At 52.5% G+C, this 24,862-nt stretch overlaps 1 protein-coding gene across 1 annotated transcript in view; it reads right to left on the reverse strand.

Annotated features, from left to right (window-relative positions):
- Prex1 (phosphatidylinositol-3,4,5-trisphosphate dependent Rac exchange factor 1) overlaps positions 1 to 24,862 on the reverse strand; it is a 162,933-nt gene that overhangs the window by 28,687 nt on the left and 109,384 nt on the right. The window contains exons 11-18 of the mRNA XM_059258980.1: positions 24,142 to 24,289; positions 9,560 to 9,660; positions 8,429 to 8,532; positions 8,231 to 8,280; positions 5,878 to 5,953; positions 4,067 to 4,139; positions 1,604 to 1,746; positions 354 to 446 (exon numbers count right to left, since the gene is read on the reverse strand). Of these exons, the coding sequence (XP_059114963.1) occupies positions 354 to 446; positions 1,604 to 1,746; positions 4,067 to 4,139; positions 5,878 to 5,953; positions 8,231 to 8,280; positions 8,429 to 8,532; positions 9,560 to 9,660; positions 24,142 to 24,289 (788 nt within the window). The remainder of the gene's footprint in view (positions 1 to 353; positions 447 to 1,603; positions 1,747 to 4,066; positions 4,140 to 5,877; positions 5,954 to 8,230; positions 8,281 to 8,428; positions 8,533 to 9,559; positions 9,661 to 24,141; positions 24,290 to 24,862) is intronic.

The following is a 24,862-nucleotide window of genomic DNA, read 5'->3' on the forward strand; positions in this document are numbered from 1 at the left end:
AATGAACATCAACAGGCCCCAAATGTCTAGCCCCCTCCTTCTAGGCCATGAGGTGCCTTGAGCTGGAATTAGGAGACAGTAAGAAACCCTGCAAGGGAAACTTCTGCTTTCCCTGCACATCCCCAGAAGCCCAGTAGGTGGCGCTGGTGGAACACGCTAGGAAGACAGTCTCATTCCCAAGTACCCTGCATATCAGACAAGAAGTCCCTGACTCAGTTTCCCCACATAAGCAAGAAGAGGAAAGGCATCAACCAGCATCCCAGAACCTGCTGAGCTGGCCCACCTCAAGTGACATGGAGACACGCCCAGCAGGAATACTGCCCCACCGGAGTGGCCCCCGCTGCGGGTCTCACCTCAGCCAGCGAGCCCCTCTGCACAGACTTCACCACCACAGCCTTGTTCTTTTCCTCAAGATCGAAGCCGTAGTCATCTTCCTGCGGCGGGATCTGAAAGTCCAAGGCCAAGACGCACTTGAGGCAGCCGGGTGGAAGCAACACCTCCCTGCTCCCCACAGACTACGACCCCGCAGCCGAGGCTCCCCACGGACTACGACCCCGCAGCTGAGGCTCCCCACGGACTACGATCCTGCAGCTGAGGCTCCCCACGGACTATGACCCCGCAGCTGAGGCTCCCCACGGACTATGACCCGCAGCTGAGGCCCCAGGTCTACAGGGGAGGGGTGCAGACTGGGCCACAGGGCCAGCCCAGTGGAAGAGAGTGAAATCAGAATGTGGGACACAGCATGTACAAAGCACACCTATGTCGATGAGGGTGTGCCAGCCCCTCCTCCCACAGACCAGTACTGATCACCTGTCGGCTTGCTTCTCCTCCCCTCCCATCCCCCACCTCCCCTCCCTGCAGCCCAGGGACAGTCTCTCTGATACCCTCACAAGTGCTCAGTACCCCTCTGACACAGGGGAAAGAGATCCCAAGTGCCAGAAGAGCGGGGTAAAAGGGAAGTGGGGGGACACTTTCCCCAGGGCAGAATGGCCAGAGGATGAGCTGGGATGCTGGGAGTTGGGGTTTGGGTACATATGCACCCACAATCAGTCAGTAGGAACCCCATGGGCACTGGGAACTCTACTGAGTCTGCCCTACTTGTACCGCTGACTGTGTGTGGAGGGGACGTCTACACTACGATGGGAAATGTGCTCAGGCTAGAGTGAAAGAACAGAGCAAGAAGAACGTCAGGGAGTGACATCTGAGAACTTCATAGATGGGGAAAGTGCTCCAGACAGCAGGCACAGCATGTGAGATGGCCCTGAGGCAGCCCCAAGGTGGGCTAGGACGCCAACATTCCTGATCTGACTGGTAAATGTTCCCAACTGCAGACACTCAAGAATGTGGGCAGGACACACACTCCTGAGACCTATAGTCCTGTAGGTGACTCAGGAGGTACTGCGAAGCCACGGGTGTAAGGTAGATGAAAGGGCAGGAGCACCTGCAACCCCAGTGCTTTGTGAGGAGTACATTCTTGGCTGGCACAGTGACCTCTCTTCCCCGGCCTGCATGTCCTGCTCTGGCCACTGTCTGAAGCTGCCCAGCTCCCAGGCCGCAGGAGGGTCAGGGGAGGAAAGGCACAGCAGCCCCACTGTGCACCTACCAGCAACCGCTTTGCCAGAATGTTCTCTACCAGCTTGAAGTCATTGCGAAGCGGTTTGTTCTTGCTGCTGGTCCCCTCCATCTCCTCATCAGCATGGAAGCGGAAGTACTGAGACTCATCCTTGAACTCACTCTTCTCGAGAACTGAAAGCCACACAGCACGTGGTCAGACGGCAGTGGATCGGCAGCCTTTGCCAACCGGCAGCCACAGGCTAGAAGCAAGCCCTGGACAAGTGTGGCTTGGCGGATAGAGGACTGAACTGAAGCAAAATTGCGCACCAATGCTAACATGTGAACTCCACAGGAAGGGCTAGCTATCCGGCGTGGCTCAGTGGGTAAAGTGCCTGTCATGCAAGCATTAAGACCTGAGTTCAGATCCGCAGTAACCACATACATGCCAGGTGTGGCCCAGGTCTGTAACCCCAGCTCTGGGGGAACAGAAATGGGTAGATCTTCAGAGTTTGCTGGTCAGCTGGTTTACCCAACTGGGGGTCTCTGGGTTCGAAAATGAAAGAGGAAAGTGACGGGGAAGATGTCCAATGTCCACCTCCGGCCTCACAAGTGCACATGAGTGAGTGCACTGTGGCACATTAACACCCAGGGAGGTTCCCAGCACCCACGCTGGGTAGCTCACAACCACCTGCAACCCCAGCTCCAGCAGATCTGGTGCCCTTTCTAGCCTCCATGGGCAACTATACTCAAGTGCGAGCCTGCACGCGCGCGCGCGCACACACACACACACACACACACACACACACACAAATTTAAAACAAGAAATCTTACAAAAAAGAGGGTTACATCAAGGCCCAGAGTTAGCAACTGTCTAAGGCCCGTGAGGCTCTGGGACAAGATAGCCTGAGCACCGACTCCTCCAGACCCCACTCTCTTCCTCCTGAGGGAAACTACCTGTGTGTGAGTGTTCCTGAGTCACGTGAGTGTATTCCTGGGCTACCCCTACTACCTCTTCGGAACAGACAGACATACAAATTGCTACTTTCTTCAGAGCTGGGCAGCCAGGCTCCAAGCAGCCTGCTTATTTAGCCTCCATTGTAAACATGGGGTTAGAAGATTCCAGAGCCAGAGGAAGAGTTAGAGAGCTGTATCTGAGGAGTCAAGTCCCGGCATACACGGTAAGACTTCTGAGTCACCAGCACAGCCAGGTGAGGCCCCGCTTCCCTCTCCCAGCTTTAAGAGGTGCCCACAGACCTGGGTTCAAATCCCTCCATCGAATCCTTTCACCTGTTTGCACTGCGGTTTCTCCTCTAGCAGAATAAGACGACCAAGTCCCTAGGAGGGCTCTAAGGCTGCAAGAGTGAGCCTCCCTTTCCCTGTCTGCTTGAGTCCCTCCCTGAAGACTCCCACGGCTCTGGAGGCTCAGTTCAGACGAGGCAGGAGGTACTGTCCCCTCCTCCCTTCTGTGCTAACTCTGCCCTTTGCCACAGCCACACCCCAACTTTTGGCCCTTTCCTATTTTAGCAGGAAAATACTTGAGTTCACGGCAGGGTGCGGGGGGGCTGCAGAGCCTGCAATTCCCCTCCCTGACGGGCCCTGAGGGCATCAGGGCTGCCCAAGTGCCCCTCCTCGTAGAGTATCCCCAGACAGCTGCCTTCCGGGAACAAGGCTGGGTGGACCACAGTTATCCTCACCCACAAATGAGAGCCTCCTGCAGAGGGCAGGCGGCAGGGCCAGTGCTATTGGAGGGCACAAACGGCTTCTGGGAAGGAAACAGGCCCAATGGGTGGCCAGGCCTGGCCCCTTCAGCTGAGGCAATGGGCAGGAGAGGGGATGAGACAGCAAGGCTCCTGGAGAAACCAAAGACATTGAGGCCACAGGGAAGCCAAGCCTAAGGGGAGTCAGCTAAGGTGAGCCTAGAGCTCGGCCACAGGCTTCAAATGCTGTGGCCCCAGCCTATTTTCCTAAATAAAGTTTTATTGGCACCCAGTCACACTCCTTTCATTCCAGTGTTGTGGCAGCTGCTTCAGTGTCTCCTGCCTGGCCCTTTGCAGAGCAAGTTCACTAACTCTGAGTTAAAGCAAAGCACCTGGGCAGAGAGATGACCTGAGGCCTCCAGGACCAGTCTCCTGCCACCAGCTCACACTTCTGCAGCCTGTATCTGCGTCCAAGCGAGAGCATCCCACCACAGCGCTTGTTCATCAACACGCACAAGACATGTTGAGTCTGTCTGACACACAAGGGGTGCACATGTGCACGTATGCCAGACCCTGAGCCCCTCCATGTCACAACCCGGCACCATGCCGGGCCACCCGCTGAGGAGGAGACAGAGACTAGAAGGGAGAACACAGTTCCTGCAAGAGGGGCCAGCAACAGTGATGGGAGGTATGTGGGGGGACACCATGCCACCTGGGGGCCGGGGAGGCCAAAGCACAAGCATTCCATGCTGAGATACCACACACAAAAAGCTGGCTCTCGAGGCTCTAAGCAAATTTCTGGGCCCCGCACTTACCATGGTGCATGAAACCGTTGTTGCACAGGCCCACGCCCAGCGCCACCGCCTCCTCCCGTGTCTGGCAGTCCCCCTGAAATGGAACAGAAGGGGATGCGATGAGGGGAGTCAGCACTGAATCAGCTAAGTGCAACCCATGACAAGCTGCCACCCGAGAGATGTAGACTGCATGAGGGCAGAGATTTCTCATACTGAGTATCAAGGTGGCCAAACATGCTTGGAACTACTCCTAATAAACTCCTAACAAGGGAGTTACTCCGTTAGATGCTTCTGGTTGCCTAGCAACAGCCCTTTCCTGATCCCGCCCTAGTAAGGAAACTCTCGCCCCCATTCCACAACAACCCAGGCAGGTAAGGTGGACAATGAGACACAAACAACATCCTCCAGTGAGGGCAATGTGGGCTGCCTCCTGTGCCCACAGACTGTCCCTTTCTTCCCGACTCTGCCTGCAACAGAGGTGTGAGGGCTGGCCCTTCTGCCATCGTTCTAGATCACAATGTGACCTCAAGGTAAAGCACAGAGTGTTGACAGAGCAGAAAGACACAGAGTGCGGTTCCCAAAGACCTCATGGTAGGCCTTAGTGTGCTGCTCTAGGAGAGACACAAATCCCGATCTGCTCTGTTCCTGTACGCCTGCAGACATGTCCCTGGTGTTAGGAATGAAGTCTACGGAGCCTGGAAAAGCCTGCAGGGGCTTCTGCAAACCTCTAGGAAGAGGACACCACTGCCCCTCCCACCAGGGACAAAGCCACATGAGGATGAGATGGCCTGATCTGAGTGAGGATGGCGGCATGATGGGCAGGAGTCTGACCCATGTGGACTCCACTTAGACTACCAACTGTCCCCCCAAAACCACCTGGTTCCACACATGTAGATATGTGGCCTCTGACAGTCACTTTGCAGTAGGTTTTCTGTCTTTACAACATGTCAGCAGAACTAGGGACACCTGGTGATCTCCAAGGAGGAAGAGCAGGGATCTGACTCCTGGTGCCTGCCCTTAGCGGCCTGGCTGCAGGTCCCCACCTCCTCCCCACCCCAAACCACCAGCATGTTTGTGTTGCCTGCAGCTCAGGCAAGCTTTAAATCTGGAATCACACACACACACACACACACACACACACCTGGCTTCAGCCTCCCAAATGCTTGGAGGACAGGTTTATTCCACCACAACAGACTCAAAAATCTCACGGCTAACCAGGTAGAGAGAGGCTAGGACCTCGGGGTGGGGGTAGGACAGGCAGGCTCAGTGACAGCTGCTGACTGGATCAGGAGCACCTCGACAGCTAGGGGCCAGGCTCAAAGGCTTCCAGACACACAGGCAGCCAGCCGTGCATACCACGGTGACGGTACACAGAGGGGAAAGACTGCCAGACACAGCCAACCAGGCCTGACCCTCCTTGTCAAGGGTGGAGGAGGGTACTCCCAGCCAACGGGACCTGATTGCTTTTCCAGCGGCTGTGAGGCCGGTTATAGGGACCAGGAATAGGAACTTCAGAAGGAGCTGTGGCTGCCCCTGTGTGACTACGAAGCAACCAATCAGAAGATTACAGAGCTGAACGGCAGAAAGGTAGAAGGCTGGGCGAGAACAGCATCACCGAGCACCAGGAACATCTAAGGATGCCGCACCACACGAAAGGAAGCCGCTGCCTGCCCACGAACAGCGAGCGACTACAGGTTCCCTTTCTGTGAGGCCCCGTGTGGTCACACTGTAGACACAGAGAGCAGAAAGGAGCCGGGTCTGCCCCCAGCTCTGCTGCGGTCCCCAGCGACATGGCTGAGCCCGAGCCACAGTCTGGGACCACTCATGCTCACCTGTGCCAACAGCCAGTCCACCAACTTGCTCCCAGGGACCACAGACTTGTAGGTCTTCAGGTGGTAGTCGCGGTCCCTGGGAAAAAGGTGGACAATGAGTGGCAGCACTGTGGGGGAGGGGCACGATGGATACCGAAAAGCAGCATGGGGGCGGGAAGCGTTGGACAATGAGTGGCAATATCGGGGGTCGGGGGCAGCGTGTTGGTTTCTGGAGCCTGCTCCAGTTAGATGATCCTCAACAGACATGGGTAAGAGGCCCGCGGCCTCACCAGAGGCTGAAGAGGAGGCCGTGGGCTGCATGCAGACACTCCCCAGCCCAAGGGACCTCTCTGTGCAGCCATGCCTCTTGAGGCAGCCTTGCCTGCACGCAGAGGTTCATCCTGGGTGGAGTGCCACACTGGGGACCACGAGCATCCTACAAGGCCGGATGCTTCCACAGCAAGGACCTCTCCAGGACAAATGTCCGTCCATGGCTGAGGAACCTCTAAGGAGGGGTGAGCAAGGCCCTCTGTTCCTCTGCCTTGTTTTGGTGCCAACACACAAGCGTTCAAAGACACGAGGCTAAGCTGCAGGGGGGCTCTAAGCACAGAGCAGAGCCCAAGCCCGGAGTGTGCAGGGGTGTCCATGTGAAGTGTGAACTCCACCTTGCGAGCCTTTGGGGTCGTGGGACCCAAACAGCCAAACCGCAACAATCTCAGCCCTAAGCTGACGAATACGGAAGTTCTACAGCCCTGGGTGGAACCGCTGAAGTATGTTCAGGATTAGGCATGGTCAGTTGTGAGCCTAAACAAGGTCTCTAAGTAAATCCCCACCACTATCTAAAAAAGAAAAAGGAAGTCAGGCCAGCAGGCTGGAAGGCCCAGGGAAAACCAGTAGGGAACCAACAGGCAGAGGCCACAGGGGCCCAGGAGGAGGCCGGCCCCTTCTGGCCCTACCACCTAGGACTGGCACAGAGCAGCAAATGGGGGTGAGTGAGGAGGCGGGTCTGTGGGTGAAGCGTTCCCAGGGCCTGACGTCACAGACCACGAACAGGCTGGATGAGGTCCCTGGGACAACAGTCATGTCCTCCTGTCCTTGTCTCTCCACTCACAACCACAAACTTCCCAACAGAGACGGATCCACTCACTGTTGCTGCCAGGAGCCTAGGGGCATACTTCCCACGACTTTAACCCTTTCACTTCAAGCTGCTGCGAGGCCCGTTTGACTCGAATAGAAACATTCACTCAGCAAACACTGGTGCAGGGCTGCTCCACTCAAGGCCAATGCCCTGCCATATAGCCATCTGAATTCAGACTCAAGAGCCAATAAAATCAAAATAAAAGTTAAAAAAAAAATCTGCTAGGCGGTGGTGGCGCACACCTTTAATCCCAGCACTTGGGAGGCAGGGATGAATTTCTATGAATTCGAGGCCAGCCTGGTCTACAAAGTGGGTTCCAGGACAGCCAGGGCTACACAGAGGGACCCCATTTCAAAGAGAGGGGGAGGGGGAATGGAGGGAGAGGGAAGGAGGGAGGGAGAGGAAGGGAAGGAGGGAGGGAGAGAGAGAGAGAAGGGAGGGAGGGGGAGGGAGAGAGAGAGAGAGAGAGGGAGGGAGGGAGGGGGAGAGAGGGAGGGAGGGAGGGAGGGAGGGAGGGAGAGAGAGACAGACAGAGAGAGAGAGAGAGAGAGAGAGAGAGAGAGAGAGAGAGAGAGAGAGAGAGAAGAGGGAGAGAGAGAGAAATATCAAAACACCAGGACTCCACGGCCGGGCACAGAAAACCTCGTGGGGACAGGTGGTTCCCGGATGACGACACAGACACAGGGCACCACTGACAGGAGTGTGGAGAGCTCCTGGGTGGGACACTAGGGAGGGGGCCAGGGCAGGCTCGAGATGGAACTGGGTGGTGGAACACTTGTCCCACACTTCCGTCCCTTCCTCGGGTCCCCGTCCCAGGAAATAAAATGTAAAGGCGGCCAGGGAAAGCCCACCTGAGAGGGAGGCTCTGGGAGAAAGTGAGAGCTAAGGATATGCAGGAGAGAGCGTCCCTCAGCAGCAGCAAGTGCAAAGGCCCTGAGGTGCCTGGCACTTCATGTCCTGCCTCAGACAGAAATGGTGAGGCACAGAATGGTTGAGCCACTGTCCAAGGTCACACAGCTGGGAACCAGCAGGCAGCTCCAATGTGGGCCTGCCTACCCTGACACTAACTACTGCTGCAGTACTTCCCACAGATTCACTCACTCCATCCTGACGGCTGGACAGAGGAGGTCAGTGATTAACCCTGTCTGAGGGAGGAGACTGAGGCTCAGAGAGGTCAGGGTACCGGTGAGGCCACGTGGGCAGCTAGCGTCAGGAGGGGATGCCGTGGGGACTTACTTGATCACAGGGGCGTAGAGGCTGTGCAGACGGCAGTAGAGTCTCACGCCCTGCGAGCAAGAGCAAGGTCTGAGTCAGCCACATCCTCTGGACTGCTGGGAGGAGGAGGGTGGGCAGCGGCGGGCTGCAGGGACACAGGCCTGTTCTGCAGGGACCTCCAGCTGGATTGGGGCCACAGGTTGAAGGAGGATGTCCTACCTTGGACATGATGTCCTCCAGCTCACTGCGGGCCTTGTAGGTGCCGTCATCGTAGCGGAAGCGATACATCACCTGCTCATTCTTGAACTGGTGCTTGTCGGAGACTGGAAGGACCCGAGGACTGGTGAGGCTGGGAAGACCCTCCACCTCCACCCCCGGGTCCCCAGTACGTGGAAGGACATTTGATACATGGCCTGGGCAGGCCCGGCAGAGACCTGTGGGCACCTCTGATTGGGCCGGTCCTTTGAATGGGAACCTAGCACTCCAGGGTAGAGACCACACTGCTGGGATCTTGATAGCTACCTTCCAATTCTGCTAGGGACTTAGACCCAGAAGCAGATTCTGTGTGCAGCCAAAAGGCCGATACTCTAAGAACGGAGACTCTTCCCTCCCACCTGGACACTCAGTGGCTCTTGGCTGACTCAGTGGCCCACAGGGCTGGGCCAGGGCTTAGTGTGGTAGGACCATCCTCCACAGCCCGAGTCACTTCTATAGTGACCCCCATGAGCTTTCAGACTTCATGGTCCAGTCTCTCTCACTTCCTAACATGGCCCTGTCCACGCAGAAGGCAGCCTTCCATGCTGTTCCCTGTAGATCACTTAGCATCCCCCTGGGTACTTGGCCTTGGTCGTCCCCCTGCCTGGAGCTATAAAGCCCACCTGCCTCCCTCACTTCTAGGGGAGGCCTCCCCAAGTTCCTGTTCTGAACCGACTCCCTACCACACCAACCGCCACTCTGTGCTCTCCCAACACCAATCACGCCTCACTGACACCCTCCACTACCATCTTCGTCTCCCCCGCAAGCACAAGGTCAGCTCTGTGAGGACGGGACTCTTCACCTGCCCCACTCACAGGTATGCAAGCAGTGTCTGCTGCAAAGGACATGTGACAGACACCTACAAAATAACTAACACCTAAACAGAGGGCTCGCTCTCTCCAGGGCAAAGAGAAAGTTCTACTCCCTGGCCAGCTGTTTTCTGAGGCATCCTCCATTGCTGGTGCCAAGTGAATACGCATTCCGCCACCCCAGAGAAGTGTTATGAGGTAGCCACGGCCCTGGGTCAGCAGCTTGGAAGTGTGGGAGCAGACTTCTGGGGGTGTCCAGCCAGCATGCCACACCTCCTCCACTCACCATGGTGAATGATACCATTCTCCAACAGGGCCTGGCCCAAGTTGATCCCTTCTTCTGTCTTGCTGATCTCACCAATTTCCAGGAGCCACGCGACAAACTCGCTGCCAGGAACAGAAAATGTGACGAGATGGTCCCCAGTCCTGGGACCAGAACCAAGCTGGCCAGGCCCCATCCACCCCGAGATCAATGCGTACAGAAAACCAGGAGCCAGGGCCCAAGAGACAGTGGAAAAGCTTGTGCCTTTTCAGGTGGCGAAGACCAGTCACACACAGGTCTGCCTCATCCACCTGGAATGGAGGGGTGGGGTGGATGAATGGATGGGTGGGTGGCAGGCACATGAATGGATGAGTGGATAGGTGCATGGTCAGACAGATGGTGGATGCTTGGTAGATGGAGGAATGATAGAGGAATAGATGTGTGAATGAATGATTGATAGATATAATGGATGGGTGGATGGGTGAATGATGGGCTAGTGGGTAGGGAGATGTATAGATGGAAGAGTCAAAGGATGGATGGATGGTTGATGGTTGGTAGATGAATGTTGGATAGATGTTTGGGTGGGTAGGTAAGTAGATGAACAGATGGATGGGTGCATGGAAGATCAGGCAGCTTATGAATTGGTGAATGGATAGGTGGGTGGGTGGGTGGGTGGGTGGGCAGATGGGTGGATGGATGGATGGATGACAGATGAATGGGTGATGTGTAGATCATGGACAAGTGGATGAAGAGATGACAGGTAAGTGGAAGGTGGGTAGGTTATGGATGGATGGATGGACAGATGATGAGTAAGTACATGGATGGATGGGTGCGGGTGGATGGATAAGTCGGTGGGTGAATGAGTGATGGACAGATAGAGGACGGATGATGAATGGGTGGAGGGAAGTACATGAGTGGGCAGACAGACAACCCCACAGTGGATTTGTGGATGGAGGCATAAGCCAGTGGATATACACCAGACCATGTGGTGTGTAGGCAAATGACAAGAATGGACAGATGGATGAACCATCAGAGATCAATGCTGGATAGATGAGTAGATATGGAGTGGGGGGCAGGGCTGGGGGGACAGGAAATGCTGGGTGGATGGTAGAAGTACACATGGATAGCTGGAGGAGGGTGTGGCTAGATGGGGAGTGAGTGGATACTAGATGTGCATGTATGTATGCATGTAGTATGTAGATGAAACACATAAAATAAGTAGGAGGCAATGCCAAGCCCAGAAAGCTCACTGGACAGGTGGCTCAAATCACATGCTCTCTGTCCTCACAATGCCCCAGGAGTTTCCCCCTTACTCAGAAGGAAATTCATCTCTGCCTCAACTGTCCCACACATCTGCCCAGATATGTGTGCCTCCACCAGCCGCGCCCAACTCCACACCCAGAACATCATCCCTAGACCAGCCTTCTCCTGGACCCCTATCCTCTGTGCCCACTCACCCCTGTTCCCTTCTTTAAAAAATTTCTAGACTCCATCATGCCTCAGGGCCCTTGTAATTGCTGTTCATCTACCCAGAAATGCCCTTTCCCGGCTCTTCTTTCCATACTGTTGGAGACTGACCCAGGACTGTTTGACCCAGGACTGTTGTGTCTTGAGTTTTCTGCTTTGTGGAGTCTTGCAAAAACAGGGCGTCCTTGGCCTAACCACAAAATCTACGTTTAGATAGACCACTTGGCATAAACTGTAATCAGCCAGCTGCAGAAGACTGGGACCAAAGAAATACCCTACCCTGACCACCCTGCTCTCCCTGCTCCCCCCCCCCCGCCTGAAATCCTGCTTATAAGCTGCAACATCCTGCCAATAAACGAGACCTTGACGCAACTCAGACTGACTCTGTCTTTCTTTATGCACCTGGTCTCCTTCTTCTCTCGCCCCCATTGGCTTTCAGGTGGTTCCCTCCTCGAGACCCTCGAATAACCTGACCTGCTGGACGGGTCAAGTGGCGCCCAACGTGGGGCTCGAGGCTCAGCGACCCACCGGACGACAGATGAAAGAAGGTCCGGCCAGACATACATATTTTGGTAGAGGCACCCAGACAGCATCACTCGTGCAACGTGGGCTACCTTGAGGTAAGACTTGTCGTCCCATAAGCCATGGGCAAAGTTTTGTCTAAAGAAGCTCTCTTCATAAAAGAGATGCAGGATAGTCTCAGGGAGAGGGGAATAAGAGTAAAAAAGAAAGACTTAATAGAATTTTTCTGTTTCGTGGAGGAGAAATGTCCCTGGCTGGTCATCAACGGTCCGGGCATTCACCCTCTGACTTGGAATAAAGTAGGAAAAGATATCAATGAGATGCTCAAAGAAGGGGAAAATATCCCTGATGCATTTTTCAGTTTCTATGGAGTAATAAGAGATATCCTAAAAGACTCAGAAAAGGATGGTAAAGTGTCACATTTACTGGCACTCGCAGAGGACCTATTAAATGATGTATCCTGTCCAGAAGGAAAAAAGGATGAAATAGCTTCGGTTAAGGCAGGTCAGAATAATAAAAGAGTTCCAAAAAAAAAGGGGGGGGGTGAAATAGCTTCAGGTAAGGCAGGTCAAAACAATGAGAGAGTTAACGCCGTAGCCAACACAGACAGACGAGACAAAAACGATGGTCAAAGTGAAAGCAAGAGCAGCCTCGTCAACAAGGCCACAGGGGAGACGTCCCAGAGCCCTAAGGCCACCTCAGAGGTGACCATTTGGTTTAGGAGCATCTTTGGGTATCTTCCCCCACGGTGGGAGGAAGTGCCACTTTGTATTTTGTCCCGGGAAATTGTCAGAGCCATTTTGTGAGGTTTTTTTTGTATGTTTTGTTGTGATCATTGTTACTTTACTCTCTCCTTCTCTTCCAAAAAAAAAAAAAAAAAGGGTGCATGTCTGACCGACAGGGATGTGGAAGCCCCCTGATGTCTGTATGATCAAGGACAGAGATCCTCGAGTCTGGATTGTTTTTGGTGTGATTGAGCCTGGAGGGTTAAACCCCCCCCCCCCCAGAGCACATCAGGCTGTCATTGTTCTTGGAGCTTTGTTGGTTGTCTCATTGGGGCAAAGTTTTTTCGTGTGCCCTTGGTCTTGTGTGTAATGTGTTAATTGTTCTCATTGTTGACTTGACTGTGACGGACGCTATGGGACAGTTCCCTTCTTCTCCACTAGACCTTTGCCTAGCCCACTGGAAGGATGTGTGAGCCACAATAGAGGGAACTGGGTCCCCCCACTCCCACTCCCCGACTGAACTGAGATAAACAGGTAGCTCCTGCCAGGTGGGGCTTGCATACTGCAAGAGGGGCTTGCTGGCTGTGAATGAGGCCGTCGTCTCAGTGCTGATGTTCCGGTTCTTGGATTGTCTGTGTAAATGTTATTTGTTTCTGTCTACTAACCTCCCTTATTTTCCTAGAGGAAGAGGAGGAGAGAGAGGCATAGCAAAGGCCACCTCCCTCCCTCCATAGCTCTCTTGCTATCAGGACTGCAGCCAGCTGGCTGCTCTCAGGAGGGTGGGGGGTGCGTGCTCTCTGTACAGGCGGACAAAGACAGGAGCTCTGGACAGGGCAATGGGGAACTGCCTGCAATTGACAAAAACTGTGTGAACACTGAACAGAGAATCTGACTTTAGTCAGAGGAGTTAACAAAAACTTTTTTTTTCAGGAACACTGGCAGCCAAGGACACACTCTATGCCCACTGTTCCCCCTCCCTCCCTTTACTGTGATAACTTCAAGGTCTCTTCTGCCGGCCAGCCACTTCTCTTGTTAACCCTTCTCTGTCCTGGTATTGCTTAAAAAGAAATGTTAAATTACCAGTTCAAGATACTGGGAAAATTATGCTTTTGTTTCCACAGGAAAAATAAAAATTGACATGGGTTTTGGTCATTTGAGTTCAGTGGGTTACAAATACTTGCCATCATTTAAGAGACTTGGTTTCAAATTATTGTTGGTTAAGATAAAATATAATGTTTTTATAAAAAAATGACTTGAGATATATATATATATATATATATATGAAATGTGTTTCAGATTTCTTTGTCTTGCTATTCTGCTGTTACATTGAGACTCCAAAGGGTCATAGTTGTAAAAATGTCTGTCTACTCTACAGGTATGAATGAAAAGTGTGGCCACATGTATGTTTGGTTTTGAATGTCTGAGTTTGCATGTCCTTTGTGTTAAGGAATACAAGTTAATACTAGTCATCTGGCTATTCAGATACTAGTTTAAAACATAAACTGTTCTATTTAAATAAAAAAACTGAGAGGTATATTTGACTAATATATCTATAAGAGAACAAATTGGCCTGGTTATTGTTACCAAACTTAGAGATATTTTTAAGATTGGGCCTAGATTTGTTTGGTTCAGATACATTTAGTAGATAATGGTCCTCAAATCTGTCAAAGATCTGATGAATATGGCATTTACATTATTTGATAAAAAGCTTACTATAGCAAACAGAGGCTCCAAGCTCCCTAGCTCCTAGCAATGACTCCCAAGGAATGGCCAATTCCCCTACGCTATGTCAAAATTATGTAGCTCAGTCTATCGATCCAGTGAGGGTCTAATACCCCGAAGTTTATATTATACATTATATGGATAATTTGTTAATAGCAGGGAAATCTGAAAAAAAAAAAAACACAAAATGTAGCTCAAAAGATAATTACCACACTTCAGGACCGAGGATTTCATATAGCTCCAGAGAAGATACAAACCCAATACCCCTTCCTGTTTTTAGGGTTCGAGTTACACCCGGACCTCCTCTATACACAAAAAAAATCCAGATTAGAAAAGATACACTTCGTTGTCTCAATGATTTTCAAAAGCTTTTGGGGGACATCCAATGGCTACGACCCTACCTCAAAATGACAAAAGGAGACATACGTCCTCACGAAGATATCCTTAAAGGAGATCCTGACCCCCTCTCTCCCTGACACCTTACCGCGGAGGCAGAAAGGGTACTTGATGAAATAGAATTAGCCATCACCCGACAACACATCGGGTTTTTCTCTCCTGCCTTACCCCTGCATTTAGTGGTCTTCTCTACCGAGTTTGCCCCTACTGGCCTGTTGTGGCAAGAGTCTGTACCCTTGCTTTGGGTACACCTCCCGGTTGCTAAAAGGAAAGTCCTTCCTTTATATCCCCTGTTAGTGTGCCAATTAGTAATATTGGGAATAAGAACCTCCACTAGATATTTTGGGAAGGAACCTGACATTACTACTATCCCGTATGATAAAGAAAACCTAGAATGGCTATCTACGCATCACCCGGAATGGGCTACACTTGTTTGTTCCTATGCGGGAAAATTCGATACCCAGATGCCTAGTGATAAGCTGTTACAATATTTTTCTTTCACTCCCTTTCTCTTTCTTAAAAATACTAAGTTAAAGCCAGTTCCCAATGCTTGCGCAGTATTTATAGATGGATCAAAGAATGGTCAAGCTGCATATGTTTATAACCAGCAACAAAGGATTATAAAAACACCCTTTAAGTCCGCCCAATTGGTGGAGCTTTATGCCGCCCTAGCAGTGTTCAAAGCATTTGAGGCACACCCCCTTAACCTGTATTCAGACAGCAGATATGTGGTGGGAGCCCTGCAGATCCTGGAAATGGTGCCAGTAATTCAACCAAACACCCCAACTTTTGAGATGTTTTCAAAAATTCAGAGATTGATCCGCCAAAGGTCAAAGCCCTTTTTTATCGGGCACATTTGTGCTCACAATGGCCTGCCCGGACCCCTAGCATTGGGGAACGAACTTGCGGACGCCGCTACACGGACCCCCTTGATCTTGCTTCTAGAACAAGATCAGGTCGCGGCCGCCCGCGAGGCCCACCGATTATATCACCTTAATGCCCAAACCTTGAGACAAAGGTACTCACTCACTAGAGAACAGGCTAGGGAAATTGTCAAAAGCTGCAAAAATTGCCTGATATTTTTGCCCGAGCCCCATTATGGGGTAAATCCTAGGGGGCTTGTTCCAGGACAAATTTGGCAGATGGATGTCACCCATGTCACTTCCTTTGGAAAATTAAAATATGTACATGTCACCATCGATACTTTCAGCGGGTTTATCAGTGCCTCCGCTCACAGCGGGGAGGCCACTAAGGATGTCATCAATCATATGCTACATGTCTTCACTGTGCTGGGGCAGCCAAAATGCATAAAAAACAGATAATGGCCCGGGGTACACCAGCAATAAGTTTAAACAATTCTGCTTGCAATTGGGGATAAAGCATGTCACCGGAATACCCTATAACCCGCAGGGACAAGGCATTGTGGAACGGGCTCACCAAACCCTAAAGAACACTATTAGTAAACTCAGCTCACAGGAAACCTTGTTCCCTATCAAGGGAAACCAAAGGATGTTGCTTGCACATGCCCTCTTTGTGTTAAATTTCTTGACTTTGGATGGCTTGGGAAAATCCGCAGCCGAATGACACTGGCACCCAGAGACCAGCCCAGGATACGCCCAGGTTCTCTGGAAAGATCCCATCACTGGAAAATGGGGCGGCCCAGATCCAGTACTAATCTGGGGAAAAGGGTCCGCATGCATCTATAACACCAAGGAAAATGGGGCCCGTTGGTTGCCCGTAAGATTAATTAAACCCTACTCTGTAAAAAGGGTCCCCTAAAAAATAAATAATAACCTTGGGTCCAGGAATTAGCCCTGAGACATGAATCTTTCTTTTGCAGATACCCCTGCGACCCAAGGAAAGAGAAGAACCATGAGTACTCTCATCGTTCTCCCAGCATGCCTCAGGACTGGAAAAAAACGCCTCTATGCTCTTCCTTTTCTGTTAATTTTGACCGCCAACTCTATGGCCAAGGCCAGTCCCCATGCTTTTAAGAAACTTACTTGGCAGGTCATCTCCCAAACTGGGGAAACGGTCTGGCAGACGTCTGCCAATCGCGCCCCTTTGTCATGGTGGCCGGACCTGACCCCTGATTTTTGTCAATTGGCTGCGGGATTAGACACTTGGGACATCCCGGATAAAGGTATCAACGGGTTAAATACAAGTCATGGTAGTTCCCCTCATAGTCAGCGCGCTTACACTGGATGCAGCAGTCCCACCGCACGCTGTCGACTTGCTCAGTCTGACTTTTATGTCTGTCCCAAAGATGGTAGAAATCCTGCCCAGGCACATAAATGCGGAGGATTCGAAAAATATTTCTGTGCCTCATGGGGATGTGAAACAACTGGAAGTGCCTACTGGCGCCCTTCATCCTCCTGGGACCTGATAACTGTTAAGCGAAATTACAACAAAATCTATTCAGGGGCCAGTGGATGCTACTGGAACAATATACCAAAATCCCTTATGTGGGGACTGTCCCTTCCCCTCAACATCTCTTTTACTGAGAAAGGAAAATCATTTTCAGGTTGGGCTACAGGCCGCACCTGGGGCCTGCGATGGTATCAGTCAGGCTCGGACCCAGGAGTAACGTTTAAAATAAAATTACAAATAGAAAATCTTAACTCTGTCCCCATTGGACCCAACCCAGTCCTCCCCTAAAACTCTAGGCAAGCTCCCAGCCCCAGCCAAAGCAGCGGCTACCCCAGCACCCACTCCTGTTGGCACCCTCTCCTCCTCTCTGCCAAATGCCTCCTCCTTTACCCCACAGACCACAGACAATAGGCTGTTTAGCTTAATACAAGGAGCATATATAGCCTTAAATACTCCAAGCCCGGATAAGACCTTAGATTGCTGGCTTTGCCTTACCTCCAGCCCCCCTTTTAATGAGGGAATCGCCTTTCAGTCCACTGCTAACAATCTCTCTTCCCCTAGCAGCAGGTGCCAAACTAACCCTCATAGATTGACGCTCTCTGAAATTTCTGGGCTAGGATTCTGTTTGGGTACGGTACCATCGACTCACCAACATCTCTGCAATCAGACAATAGCACCCACCAAGGGAAGCTACTATCTTGAGGCACCCAATGGGTCCTACTGGGCCTGCAACACCGGATTAACCCCGTGTGTCTGCTCAGATATTTAATAAATCCCATGAATTCTGTGTACTTGTTCAGCTGTGGCCTCGTGTCACATATCATGAGGAAAGCTCAGTGATAGAATTCTCTGAGCAAAGGGGCAGATTCACTCGAGAACCTGTATCTATGACTATTGCCCTCTTGTTAGGCATCGGAGGCATTGCTGCTGGAGTCGGTACAGGAACCACTGCTCTTGTACAAAATAACCACCTGATGCAGTTACAAATGGCCATGACCACCGATCTAGAGGCTATAGAAAGATCCATATCAGCCCTTGAAAGGTCCCTCACTTCACTTTCAGAGGTAGTACTACAAAACAGAAGGGGTCTAGATCTGCTGTTCCTAAAGGAGGGAGGTTTATGTGCCGCCCTAAAGGAAGAATGCTGCTTTTATGCAGACCATACTGGTATTGTCAGAGAATTCATGGAAAAATTAAGAAAAAGGTTAGCTCAGAGAAAAAGGGAGTTTGAAAATCAGCGTGGATGGTTTGAAGATTGGTTACAAGGATCCCCTTGGCTCTCCACCCTGTTACCCACCATTTTAACTCCTTTGATTATTCTTCTCCTCCTCATCACCTTTGGCCCCTGGGCTTTTCAGCAGTTGACTCGATTTATCAAAAATCAGATTGATTCGGCTTTACCACAGCATATTTCAATTCACTATCACAGACTAGACACAGAGGAGAGCGGCCCGGAGCCCCCCCCCCCCCAAAGACTCAGGTTTAATGTCCTCGGGTCCTAACATCCCTTGGACCACGATGAAGATGCCCCACACAGACCCCTCGACTCGGGCGAGGCTGCCCCTGTGTGAGGGGAAGCTCCAGGCATGACTGGAGTGCAGCTGTGACTGCACAGGCTGGGGACATGGGTGCCCTAATATCCCGAGAGCCTGGATTACATGCCTCGTTGCATAATGGTTGTGCGGTAGCAGCCTAACCTCAGCGCTTGTCTATTTCCATTCCCTCCGAAAAACCGCACGGTCCGCTGATTCCCGCACCACGGGGACACCTGTAGTGTTTGAATCTGGGGAGATGCTGTCTCCCAGACCTCTTTCTCATAGCATAGAGGGACGGGGCCCCTGTGATCCTCCAGAAGCCATTCCTCCGGACCCCCCAGACCTCTTAAGGCTCGATCACAAATGTGGTCTATTTTTAAAGAAAAGAGGGGGAATTTGTTGGAGACTGACCCAGGACTGTTTGACCCAGGACTGTTGTGTCTTGAGTTTTCTGCTTCGTGGAGTCTTGCAAAAACAGGGCATCCTTGGCCTAACCACAAAATCTACGTTTAGATAAACCACTTGGCATAAATTGTAATCAGCCAGCTGCAGAAGCCTGGGACCAAAGAAACACCCTACCCTGACCACCCTGACTTCTTCTCAGAAAAATTTTTCCACTCTCCCTGCTCCCCCTCCCTGCCTGAAATCCTGCTTATAAGCTGCAACATCCTGCCAATAAACGAGACCTTGACGCAACTCAGACTGACTCTGTCTTTCTTTATGCGCCTGGTCTCCTTCTTCTCTCGCCCCCATTGGCTTTCAGGTGGTTCCCTCCTCGAGACCCTCGAATAACCTGACCTGCTGGACGGGTCACCATACCACCCACAGGCCCTGCCCAGCAGCCCGCCCACCCTGACTGCCCCCCCCTTCTGTACCAAGCACTCTCTGTAGCAATGACTTTACAAATTTATGCGTGTGTTTATCAGCCCCCTCCCTGCCCACACAGATACCCAGAATGCAACCCCTGGATGATGGAGATTGATCTTACTCATGGCTCTTTCCCTGACATACTCTGGGACTTAAGAGTCCTCTACTCAACAAATGAGGAATGAGCAAGAAGGTATGTTCCAGGGTCGGCAGGAAGGTTTGGGGCACAGGTGAGACAGGCAGCTTTTCTGGCTCCAGGTGACAGCTCAGGGCTCAGCACAGACTTCAGCCCACTGGAGTCAGCGGAAGAGGGCGAGCCTGGAGCAGGCAGTGCCCATGAGTGTGGGCAGCACTGCCCAGCCCCCTCTTTATGGAAACCAGCTGTCCCACCTCCGGTTACAGCAGGGGGCACTATTTTTAGCTTTCAGTGCTGGCAGAGGAAGGACCTGCCCTTAATGGAGGTAGCAACATTGTGAAGCATTCAGGAAGCCCACAGGACACCCAGGGAGGTGGGAAAGAAATAGGTACATTTCTGGCACCCTAAGTGGGAACTTTCCAGGTTCTGTGTTCCCCTACATGACACCTCCCCAACCCACCCCCCAACCCCGCCACTGATTCTGCTCTCAAAGTCTCAACTCTTGGGGTAAGGCAAGAACTGGCAGCAGCAACTCCAGAAGGCAAACAGATGTTGGCGTGCCCTCTCAGAGGCTGGAGACTGAGGGCAAGGCTGCTCACCAGCTGTCCTATCCAGGGCCACCTCTAACAGGGATCAACAGCCCTGTAGCCAGAGTGGGGACAGGAAGTATCCCAAAGTGGCTGTGAGGGGCAGAAGACAGATGGAGGACAGAGGAGAGCAAGTGATTGGTGACTGGGTCTATCCTTTAGGAAACCAAGCTGGATCTTAGTTTACTGGGCAAAACTGAAGCAAAGCTTTCCCTATCTGGGAACAAGACACAGCTGGACACAGCTCAACAGGATGCAGCTGACAACTGCTTTGCTTAGGGACATCTGGAATTAGTGGGTGGACTTTTTAATCCTATGAAACTTTAAGCTGGGACCCAGGGGGTAAGGAGATAAAGGTAATCTCTTCTTCCGCAGGAACCTCAAACTCTGAACGAGGGAGGGGGGATGGGATGCTGGACAGGTGGGAACTGTGCCAAGCCAGTCAAAGCTGAGCTATTGCTCAAAGGGCCCCCCAAAACCCTGTGGGTCCAACTCTCCAAGAAAGGGGGGAACTCGGTATTTCCTATGAAGCTCCCAGGTGTTAAAGGCTGTTGTCTAACCCGGTATTTTCTGAACCCTGTCCCCAGGCTTCCACTTGTGCTGGGCCAGCAGGGTCTCAGGGGTGGAGGGGTGTTCTGAACTGGACAGCAGAGTGCACACCAGCTCTGAGTGACAGGTAGGGGTAGGGAGCTGGGATCTGACAGTAGCTCTGGGGTGGGTTATGAAGGGCAACAGGCCCAGGCTTCCAGAGAGACATTCCCTCAACAGTGGGAGGCACCGAGACAAGGTGGGTCCCACCAGTGTAAGGGGACTGAGATTGAGGGTGGAGGCCACAGACAGTGAGGCTGCTTCCATTCACCTCCTTCCTGCCCAGCAGACATTGTTCAGCCTGGAACAGGTCAAGGCCAAGACTGGGCACAGAGGACACCTGGGCATATCTCTGCCATTCTTTTGAGAGCACCTGACCAGAGGCCCCATGTGCCACATACTCCCCAAAACCAAACATCTTTTTGCCTGTCTCCTGCATGGGCCAAGATCTCCAGTGCCTGGAGCCTGGGGTTCATATGCACATCTGTGAGCCCCATGCACAAAGTCCCCACCAATGTCCGCAGTAATGCCTGTTCAAGCCCTGTGTGTGCGCGTGTGTGTGGCGGTCAAAGGTCAACGTTGGGGTATCTTCCTCTATCATTCTCTACTTTATTTTTTGAGACAGGGTCCTCATTGCTGCTACCTTGGCTTGTCAGCAAGCCCCATGGATTCCACCTGTCTCCACCCGCCTCCCCAGCACGGGGACCACAGATTTTTACAGGGGTGCTGGGTATCTGAGCTCAGGTCCCCATGCCTGCCCAGCGAGCATCTTACCACTGAGCGGTCCCCCAGTCCCTGACAAGTCTTTCTGGATCTTCTGGGGTTGGTTGGTTAGTTTCTGAGACAGATCTTGCTATGACACCCAGGCCTGCCTTGCTCACGGCTTGAACCTCGGCCTCACGAGGGCCAGGGTCGCAAGTGTGTGCCACAGCACCCAGTTTGGTCCCTGTTGCATGCAGCTGTGCACACAGAGCTGCTCCAGCAAAGCCTCCCACCTCGAAACTCCCCATGTGTAGATGTCACTAACATGGCATCTAACTACTGCCAAGGGTGGCAGCAAACGCTTTCGCCTTCCAAGAACCTTCCTGAACTGTCTAACTGGCACACCTTGTTCCAAGTGGGCCTGAGCATCACAACTCATTTCTCTCAGCTACTGAGCCTCCCTGAGCACCTCAACTAAAATCTGACCCCTGACCCAGTGCCACCAGATGCAGCTCTGCTAACTCCTGGGCCTCATGCCAACCCAGGACTCCTGCTATTCCAGTACCACAGCTCACACAAGCCACCGGACTCCTGCATCTGCCATGCCCTACCCAGGCCTGCTGTTCCTCGGGTCTCGAGCCTGACTCGTGCTTGTCACTCAGAGCTTGGTTAAAATGTAACCTCCCATAAGAGGCCCACCTTACCCACCCTGGCTAAATCAGCTCCACAACTCTCCCTTTACATCACTCCACAAGTGCCTTGCGGTGTTCACGGGCCTGGTAGGTTCCTTCTTTAATCTGTCCATTTGTCTACTGACCTATTCCTGTAGGGACTGTCATTTCCCTGTGGGCAGGATGTCTGTTCCCTGCTGCTTGCTGGACCAGAAAGGGAGGGAGGGAGGGAGCAATTTTTGTCTCTCCAGCTAATCTGAGGACGCTGCAAGGCAGGTACACACACGCACGCGCGCACGTGCACACACACACACACACACACACACACACACACACACACACAGTGTGCTTCTCACAGTACACAGATTTTATCACTGAAATGTGAAGTCTATTAGTTTCTGAGTGGGACACAAATGGCCACTTCTTCACACCTGTCCCTGTAACATGACAGCACACATGGTCCACATGTGTTGCCAGTGTTCTGGCCAGCACCATGCCAGGGATGCTGCATTCCCACTGGGTCCTCCAGCCTTTCTTCTTCCTTAATTATCACTGGTTGAGACCGAGAGACATTAACCCCACGCCCAAAGTCAGCCAGCAGGAAGATAGGGGAGTAAGACATGGCCCCGTCTGCCTCGAAGCTCAGACCTAAAAGGTCTTGATGATAACCAGACACAGCACAGCCAGGGAGTCCCCATGCGGCAGCAGACACACACAGAGAGAACAATGACGGAAAGAAAGCAACAAATGCTGAAGAGAGGTTAAAACGAACCAAGCACGGAGCCTGTGAGGGAGGACATCAGCCCTGGAGTCACCCTGTCCCGAGTACGGATCCCATCTCCACACAGGGCAGTGTGACTTTGCACAAACACTTCCCTCTCTATGCCTCAGTTTCTTCACCTTTAAAATGGGGACAATGGCAGTGACCTGCCTCATGGTGAGATTAAAAGCCATGCCCAAATGTGACAGATCTGATTAAGGGCTGGGGAGACCTGTGTCCCAGCCACCTATTCATCTTACAGAGGGGACCAGGGCTCCTGGAGATTTCAGGAGCTGTACACTGATGGGGAAGGAGTGTTGGAAGCCCAGGTGGGCGCAGAGGGAAGCCAAGCCTGAAGAAGCATGTTCTCTTAACGGGAAGTCAGGTCCTCCAGGCCCCGTGGTTACATGAGCTGCGATGCTGGCAGGGGTTCAAAAGGGCAGCAAGAGAAATCTCCTCTAATCCTTCCTGAGGAGCCAGGCCTCAGAAGCCTTAATCACAGACAGGTTATCCCATCCGGCTGGGCTGGCAAGAAGGGGGTGGGGGGCGCTGCTAGAGAAAAGGCTCCTTTGCAGTGGGATCAGGGATTAGAAGTGGAAACCACCAGGGGCCTCTCTAACCTTTCAAGCTAGCTCCCACAAGACTCCTGGGCCCAGCTCTCTCCTTTCCACAGAGCCTGAGAGGGGCAGAGCCAAGACTGCTGACCTCCAAGGACAATGGATGGAACCATTCAAAACTCCTGGTTCTCCCAAAACCGGCCCCTGGCCTGTTTAACACCAGGCCTCGGGGCCAACCCTAGGCTACCTCCTACCTCACAGGCTCCAACGGACACAGAGCAGGGCTCTGTGTTTTCATACATATAGAACCAGATTCCTGACGGTCTGGCTCCTTCCTTCCACTGTCTCCACCCATGTCAGCCTGGCTTACGGGAACTACCCCCTACCCAGGGGCACCCATCTCTCTGACCACTGTCCATAGAGGTCTTTGCTTGTCCCTTCCCCAACACTACTGGCCCAGACCCCTCTGTGCACACGGTGGCCCACAAAGCAGATCTCCTGGCTCCAAGCCCATCTAAATGCCTGCCCCAAACCTTGGTCTCCAATCTAGGCTTTTCCTACCAGGACAATCGACACTATTTCCAGTCTCCTCTTTACTGTGCGAGCCACCAGCTCCAGCCTGCCTCAGACCCTCCCTCTCTCATCTCCCTCATCTTCTAAGCACAGGCCTAGCCTCCTCTGCCTTGGCCGTGCAGAACAGAAGGAGATGGGCAGAGTGGGGCCAGCCCAAGCAGTCGGGAAGATCCCAGCTTCCATCACGTACTTCATTACAAGAAGCAGACTACACAGTGGGTCACGAGCAAACCCAGCAGACACACCTGCGGAAGAACCCTGCCAGCCTCGACCCTCATCTGAGCCTGCTCCACAGGCCTGAGGGGCATTAGGTGGCTGTGCAGGGAGATCCCAGGCAAGAAAAGGGCGTGTGGGGCAGGGCAGGGCAAAGCAGATGCAGGGTGAGAAGGGAAGGTGGCCAGCTGGATTGGGATGCAGAAGCCACTCACTTGCCAAGGAAGCACTTGGGCACAGTGCTCAGCTTCCGTCGGCGGTCTTTGATCAAGTTCACCTTCTTGCTCATCATCATGTGGTACAGCTTCTCCCCCTTCTCCGCAATCATGACGTACGCGTCCCGCTCCATGCCCAGCTTCAGGCCTGCATGGGGACACGATTGCCATGGGGGTACAGGAGGCAGTCTGGGGTTCTGGCATTCACGCCTGCTACCTTCACTCTAGCATAGCCATAGAGCACTTCCTGACCCCTGGTCAATGTCACACATACCTACCAGACTACTCAGAAGGACTGGGAAGGGACCCAGGTTAAGTCCCAAGATAACTGGTGGTGCCTTAATTCAGAGCCAAGCTCCAAAGCCTTATCCTGCCCCTCCACATTGCACATACACAGACCCACCCCTCCACACCATCTACACGGGGCCCCATCCTTAACTCTACTCATGTTCTCTCTCGGAACCCCACCCCACCCAGACAACAAAAGCAACATCAAATAAGTGTTTCACGGCCTCGGACACATGCCCCATGCTCCTCGCTAAAAAGCCACAATTCTCTCCATTTTACAAAGGAAAAGCTGAGGCCCAGGAGACTTACGCTGCCACAATAGTATAGGTGGTAGCAAGATTTTATCCCAAGACTTTTGGTTCCATATCCTGATTGGGGCTACGACCACAGACCACAGTGTGAGCCCATCCCTGTGTGCCCAGCCCTGAGGTTG

The sequence above is a fragment of the Peromyscus eremicus genome, chromosome 4 (assembly GCF_949786415.1).
Source record: "Peromyscus eremicus chromosome 4, PerEre_H2_v1, whole genome shotgun sequence".
NCBI classification, from domain to species: Eukaryota; Metazoa; Chordata; class Mammalia; order Rodentia; family Cricetidae; genus Peromyscus; species Peromyscus eremicus.